At 39.4% G+C, this 24,815-nt stretch overlaps 1 protein-coding gene across 1 annotated transcript in view; it reads left to right on the top strand.

Annotated features, from left to right (window-relative positions):
* Positions 1-1,976, top strand: part of me1 (malic enzyme 1, NADP(+)-dependent, cytosolic) — an 86,541-nt gene extending 84,565 nt beyond the window's left edge. Inside the window, exons 13-14 of the mRNA XM_040118572.1 lie at positions 1,072-1,170; positions 1,263-1,976. Of these exons, the coding sequence (XP_039974506.1) occupies positions 1,072-1,170; positions 1,263-1,430 (267 nt within the window). The 3' untranslated portion in view covers positions 1,431-1,976. The remainder of the gene's footprint in view (positions 1-1,071; positions 1,171-1,262) is intronic.
* Positions 1,977-24,815: the final 22,839 nt, after the last annotated feature.

The following is a 24,815-nucleotide window of genomic DNA, read 5'->3' as shown; positions in this document are numbered from 1 at the left end:
GTAACACACTGACATATACAGAATAAACACACACTTTTATATAATTTTTAAATTAATGCATGAAATTGTATTGTTGGTTTTGTTATCAATGACTTATGTCCCCATTGAACCTTGACTAGCACTCCTAAGTCTTATTCAGGCCATATCTTGATAATCAAATGAATTTCTTGAGCCTGTAAAATAACTTCATTAGTTGTCCTGCACTAAAATATAGTAAAACAGGTCACTTTTTGGCTGGACCGCACCAGCGGGGCCAGCCCTCTAAACGCGAATGTCCATGACTGAGTTAGTGAGTGAGTGATACAGTTACATCATCAGTCAGCTAAATGCCGCTTGACTAAGTGCTTAAGTTACACCACTATTTCGTTTCTCTTTCAAAATGAATTGGCAACAGTTTCGATTGCATCATCAACTTAGCGCTTTTAGCGCTAGGTTTACCGACTTTTCAGACTCTTTTAGCAACTTTCCTTCACAAAAACACTTAGTGACAAACCTAGCAGCCTATCCGACAAACCCTAGCTACTATCCATAGGAGAGAGTCGCCAGTATTGCCCTGCAACTGCGAGGTCGGGCTTTCCCTCCGTAGGCACACCTCTCACACGTCGTGATTATAAAATCAGAATTTTGGCAGCACAGAGCCGCAGCTTGGAAATGGCTCAGCGGTGACTGCTGGTTAACATGTCGTCTTATTGGGCCGCGTTTCTGACGTTATTTCATACTTGTTCCACTGTCTGACAACAGAAACAGAAAAACATGTAAATGAGAAAAGCTTTATTTGGAAATCAAATTGGCATTAAAGGACTGTATATGTGAGCACAGACAGTAGGAGAGAAGCAAACAGATAAAGGGCGGTCCAGCCATATACCAGGTTTTGACCTAGTCTTGTTTTATATCCTGAAGGCTTTTGGAGTCACAATGTGACAAGAAAGTCTCAGCTCAAACCACCAGTCTCACCTTCTCTGTATATGTCTATGAACTCAGCCAAGAGTAATCTGACTCATGCAACACATGCAAGCATGTTGTTTAATTCTTCTCTATGGTGACGTGAGCGATATGTTGGCTGTTTAACAGGCTCTTGCTCACCTGGTGACAGAGAAGGACCTGGCAGAGGGAAGACTCTATCCTCCTCTCAGCGTTATCAGGGACGTCTCTCTCAAACTGGCTGTCAAGGTGAGAGCTCAGTATACAAACAACATACAGCAGATGTACTTCACTATGTCTGTCTGAGTCCAGTCGTAACTTTCATTTCCTATGCGTTACAGATCATGGAGTATGCCTACGAGCACAACATGGCCACACTTCGCCCAGAGCCGTCCGACAAAGAGGCATACGTGCGCTCGCTCACTTATAGCACTGACTATGATGACTTTGTTGTGAACTCATACCGCTGGCCAGAGGACAGTATGACTGTGCAGTCATGCAAACTTTAATGCACTGGACAGTGAGACAGAATGAGCCCTGGGGAGGCAAGGTGTAACTACTGACGTGCAATGTCATCACGAGACATGACGTTCGGATATGAAAGAGGCTGTGCGTAGAATTTTCTCATTAATATATTACTGTGAAATTAATGGTGACAATACAGTGTTTTCTGCTGGAAGCACAAGAGCCAGTACTGTTAGCGGTGATGTTTCATACTTCTGGTGGGTCTACATGAGGATCTATTGGGCTTTATTTCTTGTTATTACCCACATCCCTCCAAGAATACCATGGTAGTTTACAAAAGTTTATGAAATAGTTAATAATTTATAAAGTTCAGATGAAAGGGAAGCTAATGAAATGTGAAACAGATAGCAGTTTATAAAATGTATAAAATATTGCACTAGTGGTTGTTATTTCATTACATTTTACAATAATATATTTAGGGAAAATCTTTCACAGGTTACTTTTACTTGTACTGTACTAGGGAGTTACTTTATAACTTTGTCTGTTATAATCCAAAAACTCTTTGTCAAATAAAAAAAGGTTTTGATTAATGTTTTCCATGTTTGATTATTACATCTGTGCCGGCAAAGCACAAGGATGCATGAGTGTTAGGTCTGGATATAAAAGAGCCTTATGATATAATTTTTCAAGAAGCACCCATCGCGTTTGTCTCACAGAAATCCTGTTCCAAAGTTCCCCTCACTGATGTCTTTGGTGTCTTTCTGTTGCTCTTTTGTCATCAGTGCAAGAGAGAATGAACAGACTATTCATTTAGTCTCAGTGACACCACCTACGTAATTACCCATCATACTGACAGACTTAATCTCTTGTTTGCTTAATTATCAGTGACCAACTTGAAAAAGCTATGGCAAGTTGTTTCTGAAATTGTATGGCGCTCCAGCCTCCTCCAGAGGTCAACTTATATCGCAGCAATCGAATAAGCAAATTGATTTATTTTTTTTTAAGTCAAAACTTTAATGTCCCCGAAAGCCCTGGCTTTAAATCAATACCTAAATATTTTACAATCAAAACAACATTTAAGAAAAAAAAAACGTATTTAGGTATTTTTCATTTGGAGACAACTCTGTTAATTTGCCTCATCAGGGCTGTTTTGGTGTGGTCTGATAAGATTTGATTGACAGTAACCAAACAGCCGACCGTCAATATGTTTTTATTCAAATGTTGCTAAATTCTGATTAGCGCTAAGAGGAATGTGTCACCACCTATTTCTCCCTGAGCCCCATCCCCCTCAAACCAGTTAGAAGGGCACAGTGAAACACATTTGTGACACTTGGTCAGTACGTACCATAAATAGTAATCTCCATTATTTTCTTTTACGTGCAGTTGTGAAAAAAAAAATCGATGTGGAATAACCACCAGACATGCAGAGCTACACACATCTCTGTGGTGTATGTAAGCAAGCCACAATACAAAAACAGCAGATGAATCAAACTGGTTTATGGTCCAGCAGTGTATTTTGTGTCTGTCTGGTGTCTGAATTAAACTGAGGATGATTTTAGGTTAATTAATCGATCACATGCCAGACAGCCAGTACCAGAGGCCTGGGATGGCCCGCTGCCCATCCCAGTCTGAAATCAATAGAGAAGCAGCCAGACCAGTCAGTGTCCAGTGATGAGCGTCTAGCCCCCGGCAGGACCCCGAGAGACGAACATTTGTTTTCCCCGCTTTCCTTGCCCCACTCTCCCTTCAAATCCCCAGATCAGCCCTGGGCAACCAATGTTCTGACATGACAATATGTCTCAATGTCAGCACCATCCAGTAGTCAGTTAGCCGTCTAGGCCATAAATGGCCCATCAGTATGCCAACACATAAATAACCTTTCCTTGGTTGTGTATGCATATATCGAAATAAATATTTAATATTTCTGTTTCCCAGGATGGACTAAGAGAGACAGGAAAGATTTCAGGGGAAGAATGGCGTAAGGGTGATCTGAACCCAGGACAAGCAGGAGCCACCTTTTGTGTCAAATACTGACTGTTGTACAGCCGCGGTTCTTTTTCTGTCAAACAGCCCTGTCCGATGTACTGAAGTACCCCCTCTACACCACAGGTCATATTACAAATATGTTTGTTTGAACTGATTGAAACAGGATGATATTCAAGTTTGCATTTTATATAACTAGTGGTAGAAACTACATGGTTCAACTGTGTACTGCTACTTTTAGCTGTTTTAACTGTTAATCTGTAATCCTACTTTTAGCTTACTATTTAAACATTTATCCAACACCTTTAGCTAAATATTTTAACTGTTTCAATACTAAGCTAAAAGTTATTACTTTTAGCAATCAATACCAACCACTTTTCCTTTACATTTAGCTATTACAGCCGTCTCTTACTTTTGGCTCTATATTCTAAAACATCTATACTTTTAACCAATGTTAGCGTTTTCAATAATTTATCCACTACTTTTAGCTATTTCAACAGTTTATTCATCTTTGCAGCTATTGCCTCCATTTATTTGTTATTTTTAACTAGTTGTTTAGACTCCTCTGCTCGCTTGCAAAGTAGTTTTCACACACTCTTAATTGCACCATGTAGTGTACAGGTGTACAGCTACTCAATATGTATATGTGTACGTGTGTGTGTGTATATATGTGTATATATATATATATATATGTGTGTGTGTGTGTGTGTGTGTGTGTGTGTGTGTGTGTGTGTGTGTGTGTGTGTGTGTGTGTGTGTGTGTGTATGTGTATGTGTGTATGTATATGTATGTGTATGTGTATTTGCGTATGTGTGTGTGCTTGTATGTATGTGTGCGTATATACACACATTCAAATTAGTTATGCTACTCCACCTGCACCTGCAGAAATCCCCCCTGGGGTACAAGTACCCCTGCTGGGAATGAGTGTTCTACAGTATGTATGCTGCTTTGCTAAAGCTGACTATCGGTAAAATACTGTAGTTCACTATCTTATCTCGTCTCCGTCTCTTTCGCTCTCCCACAACGCCCTGCGGGCCTCTGTGGCCCTTTGCTGGTCGCAGACTGGCCGAGGGACTGGCAGCTGTAACCTGACATCCTTTTGACCTTGTCTACAGTCTCACATTAAATGGCACCTTGCTAAGACCTTGTGATCAGTGCCTATCAGTAAAGCCCCCGAGGGAATGCTGACTGACTGAGTCTGTCTACCCATCCTCCCAGTCGCCTGTGTAACATTGAGCCCAAAAACCCTCACCCATCTGCTGGGCCACCACTGCACACACAGCTTGTCCTGCTTGCACTCTTGGGTAACCACTGCATATTTCAAACACTATCACTTAATTGCCTCTCAGGTCCCATAATTTGTCACTTTTGCTTTTAGAAATGTTAGTCTGCATTCACATTTTATTTTACTTTGTTTAATTTGCCTGTTCACCTTGAGTAAATATTGAACATATACTGATGTATGTACTATTCTGACTATACACATAATGTTTACTGCCTCAGTGGATGGGCTGAAATGTACAGGTCTGTGAAGAAGAACAACCTCCTATAAAAGACCACCAGAGGGTGCTCTAATACATTGTTTTAGCAGAAATCCGTAAAAGGGCTTAAAAGGCACTAGTTCAGCATTTGTGACAATAACAATTTCAGTGCACACATTTGTCTGTAATTATCTCTCTTCACCAGCATATTTGCTATCATCATTACCTTTTCCAATAAGTCTACTGCTACGTATGTTGCTAATGAATCAATATAATGACACAAGGTAATGACTACTTTAAATATAATAATACCTTTCCTAATCAATCATTGAATTTACTCTGGGCTAATTTCAGCTAAATTTTCATATATATAATAGTTCTGACTCCTGTCTTGTTCCTGGTCTTTGTACGTAAGGGCCATCGGACGGACATTATATCCTGCATTATAGCCTGCGATGATGGGTGAATTGGACAAAACCTATGTGGATAGCACAAGTTATTTATTCTTAAATGGAATAAATTACATTATGTAACACATTACCTATTGCTGGTCTCTTCACTACTAAAATGCCGTTGATTAGTAAATGCCGCCATCTTGTAGATAGAGAAATTCAGATTTAAGATTAAAAAAGAGGAAATCTGAGCTTTTGAATTAGATTTAGTACTTTTTAATTTAGACATTTTTACTTACCCAGATATCATAGATCAAATTTTACAGTCTATCATCTCTTCTCAATCTTCTGATCAGTATTAGTTTTCTGGAGTACTGGAGTATATCATTCAGACAGCTTTGTAATATGTTGTTTTTATTTTCGCTATTGCACTTATCTTAAATATAGGTCCCAAGTCCAAATTTTAATCCAAATTATGCTCTATATTGTAAGTGCACTGCTAAAGACTACTGTATCATCTTAATATGTTTTATATTTGAATTACACCTGTTCTTGAATATGACAAATGTCCTTTAGCTATTAGCTGTACAGGCAAAAATAAATTGTTTTTCTAATCATGAAACCTTCAAGTATCTTTATGAAAAGTCAAACACAAAGCCACAAGCTTTGGCAGGAATATAAAAATATAACAAGTAAAGAGATTCCAAAGTATGTGGACAAAGTGTTTTAAAAACTGTTTGTTTCAGCAGTCTAGCATCTTCTCCTTTAAATATAGACCAGTGTGTCTTCTGGACAACAGTTTACACTTCATGGCTTTTATGCACACTAGTACACAGCTCCTCGTGTACTAGTGTGTACAGCTGAAGATGGCTGCACAAACAGCTGATATGTGTTGACTGCAGAGTATAACCAGTAAATATGAACCAAATGCAACCAACATGCAACTTTTCTGTCCCCTTTTGAAATAAACTTATTCATGATGGCAGACTGTATCCTGGAGCGGAAAGATCACTGTACAAAAACTCCCTGAATGATTAAATGTGTGTCCTTTGCCTCCGCCTTTCACGAACGTTTCCTTCAACTGAACATTCCGTTAAGTTTGTCAACAAAAAATAAGTTTCACAGCAGGCACCATGTCAGAAAAGCAGGGCGTTGGATGAACAGAGGTGATTGAAATCACGTGTCTTTCTGCTCTGCGGTGAACTCAAGCAGCCGTACAGATTACCCTGCATAGGATTTCAAAAAGTACATAGAGGGTGTTACACCTCTCTTCTGTGCAGCTGCAGCAATTGTCAGAGCATCTGCTAAAATGGCAGATTGGGGGAGAGGCTCAATCTTTGAGTTGGAAATAAATGACTGTGGCTGAAACAAGGGTGTTACTGCTATGCTGGGATGTTAACAAACGCGGCTGACTGTAAGCATATATCACAAAATGAAATTTTCTAAGAGGTGTTAAATGTAAGATTAGATATTTAACACAGTAATTCAGTATCAATCTTTTTTATTCAGTTGGTGCCAAAGACAATTTTAAGATCCATTTAAATGTTTTGGTTTTTCCCTCAACCTGCTTTTTAACCAGTTACTGTGTTTGTGTATTACTTTTCTTTTTATAATTCGTCACTGCAATGGCTAATAATATCCAATAAATATCCAATAATGTAATGTGATCAAGGTAGCCTTCAGAGAACAACACGTATTGGACATTACATGCATTCTACAGGGAAAGTGAAATCTTGAATTATCGAGTTTTTCACCAGCTGCCTGCAATTGATCGTTTTTGGTTTGTGTTGCTTTCTTTCAACATTTACAGGTTTAAATCGTACTGTGAAGGCTGTGAAGATAGCATGGGCATATAGGGTAGCATGGAGTGGACACTGTCTGACCTTGAAGAATGGTGCCGGAGCAGCACATTATCAGCTTCAACCCTGACCTCTGACCTCCCTATGGAGACCAGTCAGCAACCACGAGACAATTAACACTGACATCATAGACAGCGCAACTTGATTTAATTACCTTTTCTATATTTTATGCAACATATTTATCTTTTCTCAGTAGTCCAGGACCTACTGTATATAAAATAACCTAATCTAAGTCTTGGTACTAAGTACTATTTGTGATGGGAGACAACACAAGTTGCTACACAGATTGAACACTACTACACTGAGCGAATGCAGTGCCCTGCCCGGCTGGTGGTGAACTGGATGAGGACTATTAACAAGAAACCACCTCTGCTCAGCGGCTTCGTACCATTCTGCTGTTCCTGTGAATGATTCTGTGAGTAATTTAGAGAGACATCTGTGTTTTGCAGACACTTTGTGAGGCCTGCATGTCGCACAGGTTTTAGCCTGAGAGGCAGTGGTGGGCGCAGGTTTCCGACAGCCTGTTGTTTCTCAGGCGGGTACCACGCGCCGATACCAAGCAGGAGCGCAAACGCCTTGACAACTTTTCCATAATTAGATGAGGCCTTGCGCTCAGCGTGGGGATTCTTGCACCGAAATCTAACATGACATGTGTGATCACGACCCAAAGTCGTGTTTAATTAATTTTTGTTGCTACACAGGGCACACAGACATCATTCCCTGCAGCTCTCTGCACTTAACAAAACCCCAATGTTCTACTAAAATAGGCCACTTCATAGCATTTGTAACTATTTACGTGTATGTTGTTAGAATTTAACCTGTATTTTAGACAAATTCAACAAGTGATGAGACCAGGTTTTTGGTCTTTAAGACAGAGATTCTGTTCACTTATCTTATATTTCTAATTATAAGAGTTGGGAAATTAACCTAGTTCAGTTAAGCTACACAGCACGTTGCCTTTAGCTGTTGAGCATGTCTTTGCCGCCTTTTGAATGTCGGCACATGCTAGCCAGGCTTGTGCTCATTATTCTGCTGCAAGCTCCAGATGGATCAACACACGCTGAAAATATTACAAGCAAGACATTTGCATGTGACCTAAATCCCTCACTTCTGCTCTGCCATGCAAACAAGTCAGTCCAAAGACATCATTTAATGGTCCTGGATTGGACAGTCGCACAGTCGCAATCTATTTACCAAACTGGGAGACATTGAAATCAGCTGATTTTGGTTGATTCGATGAACTCACAACAAGTATGAATGCTTCAGATTTTGCCACCTTTTTAGATATCTTGTATCCCATTTGGAAATTAAAGGTAGTTATGATATTGGTGTTGCTGAAAGAGCAGTACAGTTATTCTTATTAGACTTGATGGTGCTACTCATATGTTCATCAGCCTGAAGATACTATATACAGGGTAGAGAATCATAGGCCTATAATTAATCCGTTGACTAATTGTATTATTTTATGTAATGTTTACGTTTGTTTCATTTCATTTGTATTGCATGTGATGAAAGAATGTTTTTCAAAATTGAATTGTGTCCTTAAATAGGTATGAACCATGGTCCAAAATAGAGTGAATTGATTGACTGACAAAGACGGGTAAGCCCACCAACACACTTGATGCACCCAAGACCTGTAAGAGAGCACTGATAATAAGCCTGAGGTACACTATTGGCTGAAATCACATTTAACATGCATGCGCTTTAAGATATTAACATGCATGTATTTGCAACAATAGCCTTTGCTGTTGTTTCCTGGACCTTCATTAATTCTGTAATTGTTTGCTGCCAGTGATTTTACTGCCAAGTTTTGTGAACATCAAAGCATTTTCTCTTTTTTTCTGAAACCAGACATAACCCATTAAATTAACATGCATATTGCATCTTGAGCTCAATAAGTTGCCTAATTAATTGTGAGAGGCAACAACAGCTTGTGGTTGTTATGGGTATAGAAAGTAGTTTGGCCTCTTAGCTTGTGTGGTCATGGTGCGTCTCCGTCCTGCCACATGTATGTTCGCTGTGTGTGTTGCTGATTATAAATGAGGACTGTGAGGTGTATGTGATGGTAATGCAGCCTCCAGTGCTCTCCTTGCCCATTAATAACCAGGGTTCCTCTGAATGGGCCACGATGAGTGGGGTGGCCTCTTTTTTTGCATCAGTTGCAGCATGTAAATCCGCCTGCTGTGTTATCTCCTTAACTGCTCAAGGGTCCACCTGAGTTTGTCCACCTGATGAATAAATTAAAGAACCTACAAAGGCTGTATTTTTTTCTTTTTGATCAGTGTGTCACAGTGCCGTGTGCGATGCCAACATCACACACAGTGCTGATTGTCGGTGCAAAGGTAGCACAGAATGAATACAGGAAATACTGTGTCCAGGGTTATTTTTTCAGACTTTGAAAGCTCCCTCCAGGGCCACAGAGGACATATAGGCTACTGTACAACTGTGTAAAATCAGTGGAGCGTCGTTTGGTAATAAGCCAATTGAAGAGCTTCCTGAGAAGTGAAAATCAATTTTTTTTTTTAACCGGCTATAATCAATATTCTCCAGAATTATTGTCCAACTCTGCAGTTTCCCCTCAGCTTTGCAGAGCATTTTAGCATCTCTCAGTTAATTGTATTGGTTTTACACCCATAACTTTACTCCTTTAGTTCACTCTCTCAGATACAGCACGGCAGCTGTGTTCAGAAAAAAAGCTCGGATAAAGCCACTGTACGCTACCTGCCCGGCACCAAACAGCAGAAAGACAAAGTTAGGAGTTAGCCTGGAGCATTTAGCTGGAAAGAAAACCTGATGTTTCCCTCCCTAAAATGGAGGGTGAATATGAGACTATATTTGGGATTTATCAGGTGGCCAGAAATGGGACTTCGACTGAATGCTAATGTTGCTCACTGGACGTGTAATTAGCAGCTGTTTGATTAGAAGTTCATCATATCAACTGCTTTAATATCTTTTTATGCAGGTTTATGATTTAATTCTGCATACTTTTGAGAATAGACCAATGCTAAAGACTAGACATTTAAAAAAAAATTAGACTGTCAAACTCTTCAGTGGATCCCCATAATGGAGCTATACAGTGTTCCTATAATATTTTGGGGCAACCAACTGTAATGTCTTTACAATGTTCCTAAAAAATATAATCTACAAATGTACAGCCTGATGTAACCATTTTTATAACCCAAAGTTTAAAATAACCGTTTGTTGTTTCCTGGCCAGTGAATTTCTCAAACGCTTGTGAAGAGCACCTGATCAGACTGTTGACCTTGTATTTAATGCGCCCTTTGCTTTCGTCCCCTCCAAACCTGAATCTCTGCGCAAATGCTCAGAAAAAGTAGCTCTGGTCAGATTATTTCATGAAAATCGATAAATAACTTAAAAAATAAATGCAAGAAGAATATGTCAATCAACGATAACCGAGGACAACACTGGCTAAATGTTTGTGTTCCTGTCTTAATAAAATGGTGTGTGTGTGTGTGTGTCTGTGTTTGTGCGTGCGTGTGTAGGTGTGGTCGTCTTCTGCTGGCGGCTTATGGGTGGATGGCTCATTATCCATTGTCAGCGGGCACAATGGCCCGGAGGCCAGGCTACGCTGGCCCAACAGCCCCGAGCACAATACCTGTAAATAGCGAGCAACCTAATTGAAAACACAGTGGAGCATCACCGCGTGGTCTCGCAATGACAAAGCTGATGAATAGGGAGGTGGGCTTTTAAACAGACAAGCTTTATTTGTTGAAAGCTGGGAGTGTGTTTCAAATGAAAGGTTGCAGCAGTGAAAGTATCGAGTGTAACCTCACACATGTCTGATATTTTTCTTTTTTTTTTTTTTTGACTGGTTGTCAAACTGCAGGTGCTCTTATCAATACTTTTTTCAAAGTGGTTGTTGTTTAGATGCACTAAAATGAAAAATATCGACACCACTAACTATAGATAATTGTACGTTCAAGATTAGACATGTTAGGCAACATGAAATACAAAATCAGATGATGCACAGCATTGATTTGCTAGAGTAGCTTTTAAAATGTTATGCATCACCTCACTAATGCATTTAACCCTCATGTTGATTGGTACAAATGTGCCTCTCATATGAGCCTCTAGGCACTGAAATCAGAGATATAATAGTCCTGTATGTTCTAAATGAGGCCAATATGTGCTTTAAATGATGTACAGTGTGTGAGTGTGGGAATGTCATTCATGTAGGTCACTGAGTCTACATCCATCCATCACTTCCACCCATCAGGATCTTAAACACATCGAGAGAGAGAGGGAGTCAATCCAAGAAAAGAGCTTTGTGTTACTCGCGCTTGACTGTGTGTGGTCTAAGTAACAGTAATTCAATCAGATAAAAGACTACTCAACATACAAGTTTTGCCGTATATTTCAGCCGCTGCGCGCCCACCACAAATTCACTAGTTCCCTGTCAACTTGTTGGCTTCCATCGCACTGAGCGCTGATATTATGGACCTAATTCTTTTGACGCTGTTCCTTAAGTGGATTTTGCGATTAGACTCAGAAATCTGCCTCGGTTTACTCTCATGCGCAATAAAGAGCCTCAGCCATGTCTCTCACTCTCTTTCTCCATACTCCATATTAATATACAGTATCTTTTTTCTCTCTCACCAAGTGGCTCCTATGCTTGTTTTGATATGTCCCTGTTTGTACAATGAACCTGTTTTCAACGCCATAGACTGGTTATTGTAGTATCACATGTTTCATGGATGCTGCTGCTCAGCTTTTGAGCTTCACAGACAAGTTGTCTTGAAGGTCAATGACAGGGACAACAGATGTACAGATAAAACACTGCAGAAACAAAGGTGAGAATAAAAAGGTTCAAAGCTGCAACTATCTAACTCTGCTGATGTGCTATACATATCACGCATATCTGGTTGATGAAGCTATATTACTCAATAGTGTGTGTTTTGATTAAAGGGGCACTCTTTGTAGATCGGTTCACTGGGAATGCTACTCAGCCTGTGAAAACAGTTTGTATAATGTCATCTGTGGCTCTGGTGGAGTTTTTAAGTCCTTCCAAAAATAACTTGGCATGAGCTTGGAGACGTTTACAAAAGAAAGTCTGCATTACTGTTGGTGTTGACTTTGAAAAACGTTGGCACATACATATTTCAACAGGTCCTCCAACCTAAACAACCAGGTAGTTTGTCCCTTCCCTCAGAAACTACCCATAGGAGGATACCAGCGCCAGGCGTACTGGAACTTCAACATCATGGTAACCATAATAAACATGCAGTCAAGGTTGTGGAAAAGTCATAGTTTTGTTAAGTTTAGGCACAGAAACTACTGGGTTAGGTTTAGGAAAAGATCTTGATTTAGGTTAAAATAAGTACTTCCTTAAGGTTAGAGGACTCGTCAGGGTTACAATAATAAACACGTGGTTAAGATTGAGGAACGGTAATCGCTAAAACAAACAACAGTTTCACATGGAAAACAAACAGCTGTCTACTTTGTTAAAGTCCTGTCTTTTGTCAACCCATCCATCTACCCCAACCTTCTCCTCATGTGGACTTTGACTTCCTCCATTTCTCCCGTCTTAAGTGTAATGGCCGTTAGAGAATGCCTAACAACAAAACAGAACCGTGAGTCGTGATGAGCTGCTTAAACAGATAACCTATGGGTTCATTTTTTTTACATGAGTATAGTCTTACTTATCCAATAAAGGGATGCTCTAAGGTTACATTTTGGGAATTGTAGGATTCAACTTTTTTGGACCTTGACCCGTACTAGGGACTAATAGTCAGGATATCTTAGCCACAGGTTTCGATTATTCTTTTTTAAATCTCTCTCTTGTAAGTATCCTAACTCTAGTACAATACTAAATATCCCATTAGTGAAGATACTTCTTCTCTATTTTTCTTTTTTATTTTTCTTTTCTATTATGTAATGAGGGAAAATGTCACTGAGATTAAAATCTGTTTTTCAAGAGAGACCTTGGCAACAAAATGGCATAGAAGCACAAGGCTCAATAAATACAATACAATTCAAATTCAGATAGTAGAAGTAGAAGTAGTTGCTTTGGGATATCCTGAGAATTTGAGGGGTTCACTTTTTTTCTTTTCTCTTTTCTTTTTTTTGGCTTTCCAAAATCAAAAACACGAGCAAAGGTGTAAGGACTGGGTTAAGCAGTATGTTTTAATTGTTCTAATGTAAGTTGCTACTATTAGAATGTCCAGCTAGCAAGCTTACTACCAACAATAGTAACGCTAATATAGCTTTATTTTTAAAGGCAAGCAACATATCATCAGCAAACTATTATTTTGTGGGGTTCCCATATCATACTGAGCCATATATAATACCAGGACTAACAGCAATGAAAAAAAATGTCATCTCTTTATTTCCATGTCTTACATGAATCATCGGCTGATGAGGATGTACATTTAAAACACTTTAACAACTTTAGAGTTGCTGTTTCAAAAACAGTCAGCCAGAAACTCAACCTAATCATCAAGCTAATGATAGCTAGGTAATTATGATAAAATATGTCAGCAACAGATGTCATTTTAGCTTCAAAATCCACAGTTCTCATCCAGAACCGAAAAGCCTGCGTTTGTCTACCCGGGAACCAAGAGCAGAACCAGATACCTCTCTCTTTTTGTCCTTGTCTGCCTATTTCTCTGACTTTCTTACTGTCTCCCTGTTGACCATGCCCCACTTCAGCCAAAGACACTCCTCTTGCCGCTCGCAGCAATGCCCTCCATATGTTTTTTAGTCCAGATCTTGGCCCACAGAAAACAGGGAGGAGGGGTCATCATGTGACCATCATGTGTCTGACCATGCTGGTCTTTCTGGGTCGGTCAGCCTCTCCCTCCCTCTCCACTGCTGCTTTTTCAGTTCCCCAAGGCCATCATTGAGGCTGGTCAGTGAGGCCACATGACCCGAGGCTATGGGTAAACTCAGGCAGGTCTTGGGCCAGAGGTGCCACCTTACATTTGCAGTTAGTTGGTCTGAAGAGCCTCTGTGATGGGCCTGAATGTGATTGGATCCGAGTAGCACTAATCCACTGGGCTGGTCGGGGCGGGTTGGGACTCTGGTGTCCCATTAAGTTTAGCCTGGAGGATCATAAGGTTACAATTTCAAGAGTCTGGACTAGTCTTGGTTAATGCAATCTGAAGGTCCACAGCGCAGAGATCCTTGTAAGACTAAAAGAGAAGAGAAGAGCTATTAGTCTATCATAGTGACAGACAGAGAGAGAGAGAGAAGTGAGAGGTTTAGGCTTATAAAAGAAGAAGAATCTTCAGGCCTGGGAGCACAGCTGAAAAGCATTTACCTTAAGCTTGCACCTCTGGACTGATCCTTGACTGTAACAGTGTGGATTTAATGTTCACATGTGCTTGAAGGGAATGACCTTCCAGGGTGTTTGGTGGTGCATGTGCAAATTCTAAAGTAATACTTTAAATTTACATGGACAAAAACAACTTCGCGGGTTGGATCTAAGCCTTTATTTATTGTGTGTGGAGTCTGAGTGTTCTCTCTTGTGTCTGTCAGTTATAGTCCCCACTGAGAAGCTCCAGTTTCCTTGCACTGCCCAGTGACAAACAAATGGAAAATTGACTACACTTATATAGCACTTTCCTATTCTTATCTAGTCCCATTTGCACAGACATTCATACAGGGCTTTCTATACATAGACACTCACACACCAATGACACATTGGGGGCAATTTTGGGTTTCAGTATCTTGTCAAAGGACACATGTGGACTGGAGGAGCCAGGGATTGAACCACCAACCTTTGGATTAGTGGATGACCCGCTCTACCTCCTGAGCCACAGCCGCCCCAAACAAGGCACCTATACAGTGAAAACTAACAGTAACCACACCCAGTACTATATGTATAACGTGCCATGTATTAGTCCTGTGATAGAGATCTGTTCAGGAGGTTTGCCTGCCTTCCATCCAATTCATGATGGGATGAATTCCAGCAACCCCTGTGACACTCAATAATAAAGAGCAGGTATGGGAAATGAATAAATGAATGACTGCAATACACATATTAGCACTTACAGTAGTATCTGTCCACCTATCATATATTTGACTTTAGTGTTTTCTACCTATCAAATGACATTCTGTCCAGAGTTACTGTAGAAGCCTAAAATTGTATAGAAACATGCATCAAATTTAGATATTCATATTAGTACAGACAGTTTACTTGGGAGAATTTTTTAGTAACAATAGCATAAGTAGGGTCAGTCAAATTGCTAAAAGCAGTTTTTTTTTTCATTTTCACCTGATGGTATCCAGCCATCCAGGCTGTTTCAGTTTTATATACACAGATATTCAGATTTTCACTATGACACTTATGTCACCAAAACAATTCAGTGGAGGTGAATGTAATGTTTGTAGTGCTCACAGCATTAAAGATTGCTTTTTAAAAATTCTACAGAGGATGTCTTGGTCACCTAGTATGATCTACAAACTTCAGATAGGTTTGGAAGTGTTAGTGATACATAGTTTTTTCCTAAGAAATTGTAAAGCCAAGGTGGTAAGCCACCCCAATCAACTCATCTCATCTCATGATCCACGCAGTAGTTGATGGCTTATAAACAATAGCCAATAGCCTATCTGAAATTGCACCACTGCTCTTCTCCGTTAAAATGTTATATAACAGTGTATTAGGTTTTATTATATTAGTCTAATTTCAGGCGAGGTGGCCCACCACTGCTATGAAACACTGTGGGGAAACCTGGACAGATATCTCAAAACCCTGGCAAATAAAGCTAAAAACATCTGCTTAGCTAAATATGTACCAGTGGTGGTAAGTGGGAAAGTGACTTAGGACTTTTTTTTTTAGTTTAACGTGCATACAATCAAGACAAACTTAAACCATGTGGACATCACTGCTTAAATTAAAGCTGACGTAATCAGATTCAATCATGTCCTTAGGATATGTCCCTTTTAGGTCCCCCTTTTTTCTTTTCTGTTTCAGGTTTCAGCTCATGATATTAATTGGGTCACATTCCAGTGCATTTTATTGAACATGACAATCCAAATAGACCATGTCTCTAAATCTAACAATATTGAGGAAAGTGAAGGTATGAGAAGAGAAAAACCTGAATAATTAAAATTAAATTACTGACCAGTTGATTTGGCAATTATGGCCAATTAGCCAGTACATGTGGAAGTGTGAAAATTATAGCAGGCGTGATCTTCAAATGAGCATTTTGACACAGTGACCTGTTTTAGCCTTCGGGGTAAAACAGATGTGTAGGAGCTGTGCATGGAATTGGGACGGACTTCACACCATCTCACAATACACACACAAACATACACAGTGAAAACTAACAGTAACCAAAAATGTTTATTACAAAACACAGATCTTCATAGTGGCATTTTTACTTTATTGATAAGTTACAAACTATTTTCAAACCTAGGATGCTAAGGTTATATGGTAAATACAATTGTGCCACCAAAGTGCAGGTAGATGTTCAAATCTCTTAACTTCATATACAGTCTTCCACTCTTAAACATACAAATAGCAATGCTAACAAAATCGACTACTGGTATGGCAATGTCTTTCTGTCTGTTGGTCGGCCCACCAATTTGGCTCAGACTGACATATCTCAACAACCATTGGATGGATTGCCATGTAATTTGATGCAGACATTCATGTTCCCAAGAAGATGAATCCCAGTGATTTTGCTGATCTGCTTACTTTTCCTCTAGTGCCAGCAAGAGGTGAAATGTATGTTTTTCAGTGAAATGTTTTACAACCATTGGATGGACTGCCATGAGATAAGGTTAAAGTTTTCACAAATTTCACAAAATCCACTATGATTCATCCTCTGTGAACCTTGAATGTCCATTCAATATATTGTCTCAATAATCCCCTGATTTTTCCTCCAGTGCCACCATGAGTTTGACTCTTATTCATCTGTTGTATGAAGTATCTCAACAACTACGTACAGACATTTATGTTCCCAACAGGATAAATTGAAATAACTTCAGTGATGCCTTATAGTCCTCCAGTGCCATAACCAGGTCAAAATGTTAATTTGATGCATCAATCAAATGCTTCACAACCATTTATTGTGGGCTGGAATTAACTAAACAATTCTGTAAAAAAGAAAAAAACGAAAAAAAAAAACCTTGGAGGTATAGTCCATTCTGAATTGACTATAATGTGAGGTAAGACTGAATATATGGCATGCACACTCCACCCTACAAGAGCAGGGGTCACCTATACTTGCAATCATAAAGATAATTTCAAAAAGCACAATAACAGCTTTCACTCAGCATGCATTTGAAACAGCAATCCATTTGAACATGTATTTCACTGGGGGTATTACAAGGCACAGCCATTGTGTTAAGTTATGAAAAAAAAGCCAACTGTTCATGTCATAATAAAAGCAATAACTGTCTTAAAGTAGCAATAATTTAGAGCTTCAAAATACAAATCATATTTTAAGGGGGTAAAAGTCATGTGTTGTGTATGTCAGCTGGAAAGGCAGAGTAGAACAACCTGCCGTGAGAAAGCATAGTGGCACTCATGTTGTGCTCTGTTCCAAACATAACAGTGTTCGTATGGCTCAGAGGTTATTGGAGGAATGCATGTTATGTGCTTCAGTTCCCCACACTAATAAGCAGTGTTAAAGAGTCACAGACAAGCCATGATCCAAATGAAAGTCTATGTCAAAAAAGGCAAAATACTAATTCCTGCATGTGATTTTGGTTTTCTATGCCTATGGTAATTTCTCACATGTCAAATGAACAGCTAGACTGATAAAATGCTGTATTACCTTATCACATTTCAAGTTTTCTCCAAGAATATATGTGTTCTTTTTCCACCTTGGTGAGAAGACCTGAGGAGGAATGATGTCAACCATTACACCAGGTCTTGTTAGGGCACAGCCAGCGTTACCTCTTCAGCAGCAGATTCTTCAGCTCTTCTACTTACATCAGTCTACCAGTTTCCTCCTAATTCAAAGCGTGGGTGTTTCATATATTGTGAATTAAATAGCTTGTTCCGTTATCGTTTCTAGTTTCAGTCTGCTCATTCATCCTCTCATTCATTCAGTCCAGTGGTTTGTGCAAACATGTTCTAATTCTGCTGTGATTTCAGACCCTGCCACTCCCACCTGACTGCCTTTCCCGCCAGTAGAGTCACCTGACCTGCTCCTCCTCCCCACTAACCTGCTCACCTATCCCCCATTCCCTCATTAGCTCGCTGGTATATATACCAGTCCGTTTCCACTTGCTCTCTGCCAGATTGTGTCTGTGACGTGTGCCTTAGCTTTTCAGCACTGTTTTAATCCTGATTGTGTGCTGGACCTTGCCTGTGTTTTTTGGGGGGATTTTGCCTTTGCCTGACCCTTTGTACGTTGTTGGCTTGCTGTTTTGCTGTTTTTTTTGTTTTTGTTTGTCTGTTTTTTCTAAGTAACCTCTTTACTTTTACATCTGCCTCCTGAGTCTCAGAACCATGATGTTTTTCTGTCCCCTGAGGGGATGTTTACCTTTATGACACCTACAAACTAAATTTGTTGGAAGTACTTCCAGGTTAACTGCTAAAATCTTTGGCTGTGGTCAAAAGTATCATAATGTGCCCTTGTTGTAGTTTTCTCCTCTAGAAATTTTGTTGTGACACAAACCTTGAAGCAGTGGTGCGCTTTATTTGCAGTTAGATAAAGGAAGACTTGTATCCCAAGACTGCAGCATGACCTCATTCTCAGCTCATGAATTGATTTTATTCAGGAGTGGAGAATTGGCAAGGCCAGTATCTTTCAATTGTCGGAAAATTTCTTTGAGAGAACAGAAAAATAATCAAAATAGCCCATTTGCCTTGCAATTTCTTAATTCTTAAGGCAATTTGTCCATTCCGCTATACAATTCCTTCTGCTGTACGGCATGCTTCAATAGGGATGGATGTGTTTACATGATTCTGACTGCTCCTCAGGTCATTTGCATTACTTGGAGCCAATCCTTTTACTTTCCAGTTCAGTAAGATTCTGTGTTTCTTTGGACAAGTCATTTGATATCCCTACGGTCAAGTGATTTCTAATGGTGAGCTGTCAGGTTCTTCCTTATACAAGGTGTGAATGAGAGTGAGGACACCGTGACGGACACTCCTCACAGTGCCCTTGCTAGAGTGAGCAACTCTCGGTGGCCTCGATGCGTGGACCTTTTGTGACCTTCGTGAGCTTCAGGTGCACTGCAGCATTAATCAGCTGTGACTCTTCAAGGCCCAGAGGCAATACACAAACTATCCTAACTTTTTAGTGTTGACACGGTACACAAATCACACTGGGTAGATTATTACTTTTCGAATATTAGTTGACTTTGTAATGCAATTAAAATCAGTGTGTGAATAATGATAAGATAGTGGTAATCTTTAATATGGAATAAAACAAAGAAATTCAATTATTCTCTTATCTTGAAAGTATTTCTGAAAGAGTAATTTGCAAATAATGTGGTGCACATGTGTAAAAATATGGTAAATAGTACATTGTGGTAGAAAAATGATTATGATTTGTCAGCCAATTATATGTTGAGATTTTAAAAATTTCTATGATGGCGCTTCATTTAAAATTTAAATAGTATAAAAAAACTTTCTTGCAGTGATGCAAATCAGATTGGACATAAATAGTTCCACTAAAAATACAAAAGACATAACAATGGTATATTTTTTTAATTTTAAGTTTTAATTTGAAATATTTTTAACCACCAGTTCAATGTTGTTGCTTTCTGTGAAACTGCATCAGGACTAAAAGAAAAATGTCAAACTTGAGATAATCATTAAATTCTGTAAGAAACAGAAATGAATCCAAATGTAATTCGGATCTGTGGATTATTATGGACAGTCTGCTATGTTTTATTGTCAGGCCGTCATTGTCGTCCAGGCAGATCAACTAAAGAGCCAATTACAGTGACTGGACACAGGTTGCAAAGCTGGTTAAAGTTAGTTTGAATTGTGAGGCATTGTCATGTTTTACAATTCCTGCAAGGGAAAAGACTGGGGAACCAATTATGATAACAAGAATACTTCCTCAGGAAGGCAATGGAAATAATGAAAGAGAGACTTTCCATAGCTTTATTCTGCTTGATTTGGTTGGTTTGCTGAGGCCAAGATATTCAAAAACAGCACTTATAGCCTTAAGCAGCATTACTAATTCATAATAAGAAAAAAGAGAGAGAGAGAGAGAGAGAGAGGGAGAAGACGGGATGCATAGCAATAGGATGATGTTTCCTTTTATACGGACTTGAATCCAGTCCGACGCGCTTTTGCACAGCGCAGTATGCCTGTCTGAGTTCACAAGCCAATCCTCCCTCCAGGTTTGAAAACTGCACTGGACTCTCACTGAGCCCAGGGCAAGGCTTTCCTATGGCAGGCGAGCCGCACATTAGACACATATGGTGCCGAAACTGATTTAAGAAATAAGCTGTCATCAAATAATCAAATCATTCATGTTTCAGAGAGCAATAATGGAGGTATGTGAGCAGATATGTCTGGGACCTTTCCTAGTGGGACGCCTTTGTGTGTGCTTGGTGTGCCTGTGGACAAAGGCTTGTTACTGTCTCTTCTCCTCTTTTCTTCATGGTCACACTCAAAAGCACGCGAACGAGAGAAGATCATCAAAAATTACGGCAAACAAGCTTGATTCTGATTAGGCTAATAAGGATGCTGACTGGCCAGTTGATAGAAATTAGGTCCATTTTATAGCCACATCAGATCCATTTCTATAAGTACAGCTGATCAGAGGAAAGTTTCTTTATGTCCAGCTGTAAAGGAGATTTTCAAAAAATCAAAACTAAGGAAAATGTCCGTGGCATTGGTAGATTTACTCACTCCTAACAATCCTAGAATTCTGGTTAAGGTTACCAAATTATTCATGAAAATTGAACAGATTTTAATTTAATTTGTTGTTCACTCTTTCAAATAGATTTACAAAAACTAAAATTACTCATAAATACCACTATAATCTGTTTTCAAAGCAATAAAAAGCATGGAACAGGTGTCAAGTAGTAATGCAATAGCTGAAAATTAGTAAGACTACGTACTGGAGGAATTAATGTTTTTTTTCTTTTAGTCAGAAGTAGTAGCTAACACTTTTGCTGCTGATAAGATGACTGCGGATCAATTCCCACTGGTCCAGATAAGCAGTTAAATTAATTCATTAGAGCCTTAGCCGAGCAGTGGCTGGATATGATGCACACTATGCAAGCACTAGAAAAGACAAGCCATGCTCCCTGTACCCTGTCTGCACTCATCCCATCAACGTCAACAGATCGCAGTGTCCTCACTGAGAAAACAAGCCAGCACAGAGAGAAAAGGGGGGAAAAACATGCACCACTCCGCCCACCAAACCCCAGGCTCTGCTTTTTTTAACCCACGCCTCCGCCTCAGCCCGTGCCCCGCCTGCTCGCCTGCTGCCCCCCACCACCACCACCACCCACCCTCCACTTGCAACCCAAGGCCATGCGTCCATGCTGTGCATGACAGCTCGCAACATCCTCTGCCACAAATGCTTTCTCAAAGCATCCACTTCCGTGACCCCATCAGCACATAAAACCTCCCCACAACCCCTGATGGAGTGTGCCTCTCACTTTTTTGAATGTGTCAACAATTTCTGGCTGGCTGGCCAGACGCTGCGTCCTGGCAATGTCTGTTGTGTGTGTGTGTGTGTGTGTGTGTGTGTGCCTCTGTGTGCTTATGTGTATCCATGTATATGTGTGTTTTTGTACTTGCTTATATATGTTTGAATATATTTATGTCTTTGTGTTTTTTCTGTCTTTTTCTACATAAAACAGGGGGAAAAAAGGCCATGTCATTCTTCCACATCTTAATCAGGAGCTACACACAGGAGAGGGCTGCTGCAGCATGGACCTCTCTGATCATGTTAATGAGGTCCCCTGGCTATGCAGTCATTGAAGTATAATTGACTTGTTCGTCTCTTATCTTCCTAATAGACACTCTGACCCAGAGCACGTTTATTTCGCTATGAGAAATGTCAAGAAGAATTGGAAGTTTCCTCAGTGTGCCCATTAAAACTGAAGGCATGCCACCCTGTCTCAAGCCAGCCAGGACTGCCATTGGCTCCCTGCCTCATTATGCAGATGCCAAACGTAAATAAATGATTTGCAGATCACTACAACCCCCCCCCACACACACACACCACCACCACCACCACCTCTGTTCCTCTTTCCAAACTGTGGTCTCCTGTCCTATGCCAGGACTGGAAAGGAGGACAGGAAGGAGGGAGGGAGGGAGCAGAGGAAAATCCAAAACTGTCCAACAAGCACCATGACGGTTTGTCTCTCTGGAGCAAAATAAATAATACATAGGTAGTAATTATAATAAGACATGTCCCTGACTTGAAAACCTGGCGAAGCGCATTGATGTTGTTACAGCCACGTATGTCTCCTGGCTTTCAGGACCTATCTGAATCAAAGAGGGCTGTGTGTAATGTGGAAGGACCAAGAGGCAAGCTGCGAAAGCAGGAGCCAGACGAGGGCGAACCAGTGACTGTGGTCACACGCTTGTGGATATGAGGGGGAACATCTGTGCATATCAGCAGCCTACCGTCCCTGAATGTCCACCATGTATTCTGGGGCTAGTTGCAGAGTCACAAAGAAATTGCTTCTGGTCACAACACACTGTTTGCTGAAAAGTGTCTTCTTAGAGAAGTCTAGTTTCTGCACTTTACATCTTCCACATCTCCAGTCTCCCAAAATTCCTCATTCTACACTCTTAAAACAACTCTTGTTTTAAGAAGGTTCTTTATAAGTGCTTATAAAGAACCCTGGGGGGCAAAGAAAGAGTTTTCATTTGATATACTGATGACGATAATAATAATAATAATGAGAATAATATTACTTTATAATCCAAATAACCCTAAAAAGTGAACAAAGATACAGGTAAATAGACCAATAATAACATATTAATTAAATGTAAATAAAGAAATCAGTCAATAAATCTCCAGTGGGGGGATTTGCTGCTTTTTTTCACAGCTTATTTGATGACTGGCCTGTTGTGAAAAATAATTGTTGTTGTAGGGCTTGATGGGCCCTCAAAAAGCACTGAAAAATGTTTCAGAGTGAAATATTTGGGAAATTGTTAATAAGAGGGCAGCATTCATCTGCTACTCTAAGAAACATGACGCAGACACCGTTACAAAGAAAAATGGAGTCATGTTTATTAACTGAAAAGTTGCACTTTTGTAACCCTCTGACTAACTGAGCTATGCAGCCTGGTCGCTGTTAACAAATAATTTATTGGTTGTAATCATTTCATTAGTTGTAACTTTCTACATACAAGCGTTAACCAAATGCATCCATTTTTAATTGTATATTTCATAATTTGAGTAACATTACATGCAACTAACGTTATTAAAATGAGGGATAACCAATTTAGTATCCAGCTACACTAGCTTACAAGTAGTTATACCTAATGTTAGCTAACATTAAAGTTAGCCAAGCTACTTTCTTCAAATAAAATATGTTTTATAAAAGCTTAGCGACATTACTTGTGGAGCCATCTTTACATTACTATACATACCATATCCTGTTTGGTTTATTTAAGGTACAATAATGTTATAAGGTTATTTGAAATATTGAGTGGCCACTTAACATTAGTTAGAACTTAAACTGATTGGCTTGCTAACAGTTAGCTTTAACTAAGTTACATTTACCCAACACCAATAATAATACATAATAAATCTGATTCATGCTAAAGAAACAGAGATGCTTAAAGTGCAAGAGAAAGGTCTGAATAAAACACATTGAACCGAACCTACGTTGGCTGAAATTGGTCAACAAACTAGGGCGGAGAGGTCAATTGTTTTGGGATGTAGCCTAACTTTTCATAGGTAAAACCGCCCAAAAACCGCCACCCAATTAAAAAAAACAAAAAAAAACAAACAAACAGCCAATCTGGTAACTCTAATTCTGACCAGACACCAAAAAGAAAGTCACATTGATTTTTTTTTAATCATTTGGATATATCATATTTAATTTTTCATATTTTTCGCATTCAACTTATTTCATTCAGTTCAACTACATTTACTGTAAATTACATTTACCCCAGTTATGGTCTAAATGCTGATTTAAAATTTCCGAAACTTCCAAGAAGTGGAGAAATGGTGACTCTTATCTATTTGGTTATTTTGTTGGCTTAAAAAGAGTATCTGAAGATTTGAAGACTGCTGAGAGGACAGAAGACATGACTTGGTAGCAATGGCCAGGGCTTGGATTTTAGAAATACTAAGGTCATGAGTGAAAAACCCCATCGCATGAGGAATTTTTGACTAGCCATCAAAAACATTTTTTTTCATGTTTCATATATTCATTTAACTTTCATGTTTTTCCCTAAATTTCAAATACTGTCACATTGGCTGGTCTGTGATAATAGAGAACTAAAACCCCTTTTTTTAATATGTAATCAATTGATTTGTTTTTTTTTGCTTAAAACTGAAATTTCAAGGAATTCATTGCAAAAAAAAGATAAATATTTAAATAGATTTTTATAAAAACTCAGAATCCACTCAAAAAAGGTTTACCTGGAATATGTGTTTCTCCTTATTGCTGAATAAAAACTCCTTAACTCAATGAACTCAAATTCCCAGAAAAAAACCACAGAAAGCAGGACCTCAGTGTCCTCAATAGAACTGCTGTGGTGTACAAATATTCCATAATTACAACATCAGTCAGACAAGTGATTTCATTTGTTGAAGGCATAAAAATGTTATTATTTCTAACACATACTGTAGCAACCT

Source organism: Xiphias gladius, chromosome 22 (assembly GCF_016859285.1).
Source record: "Xiphias gladius isolate SHS-SW01 ecotype Sanya breed wild chromosome 22, ASM1685928v1, whole genome shotgun sequence".
Classification (NCBI taxonomy): Eukaryota; Metazoa; Chordata; class Actinopteri; order Istiophoriformes; family Xiphiidae; genus Xiphias; species Xiphias gladius.
The sequence above is the reverse complement of the archived record's forward strand: the minus strand, read 5'-3'. Positions and strand labels throughout refer to the sequence as shown.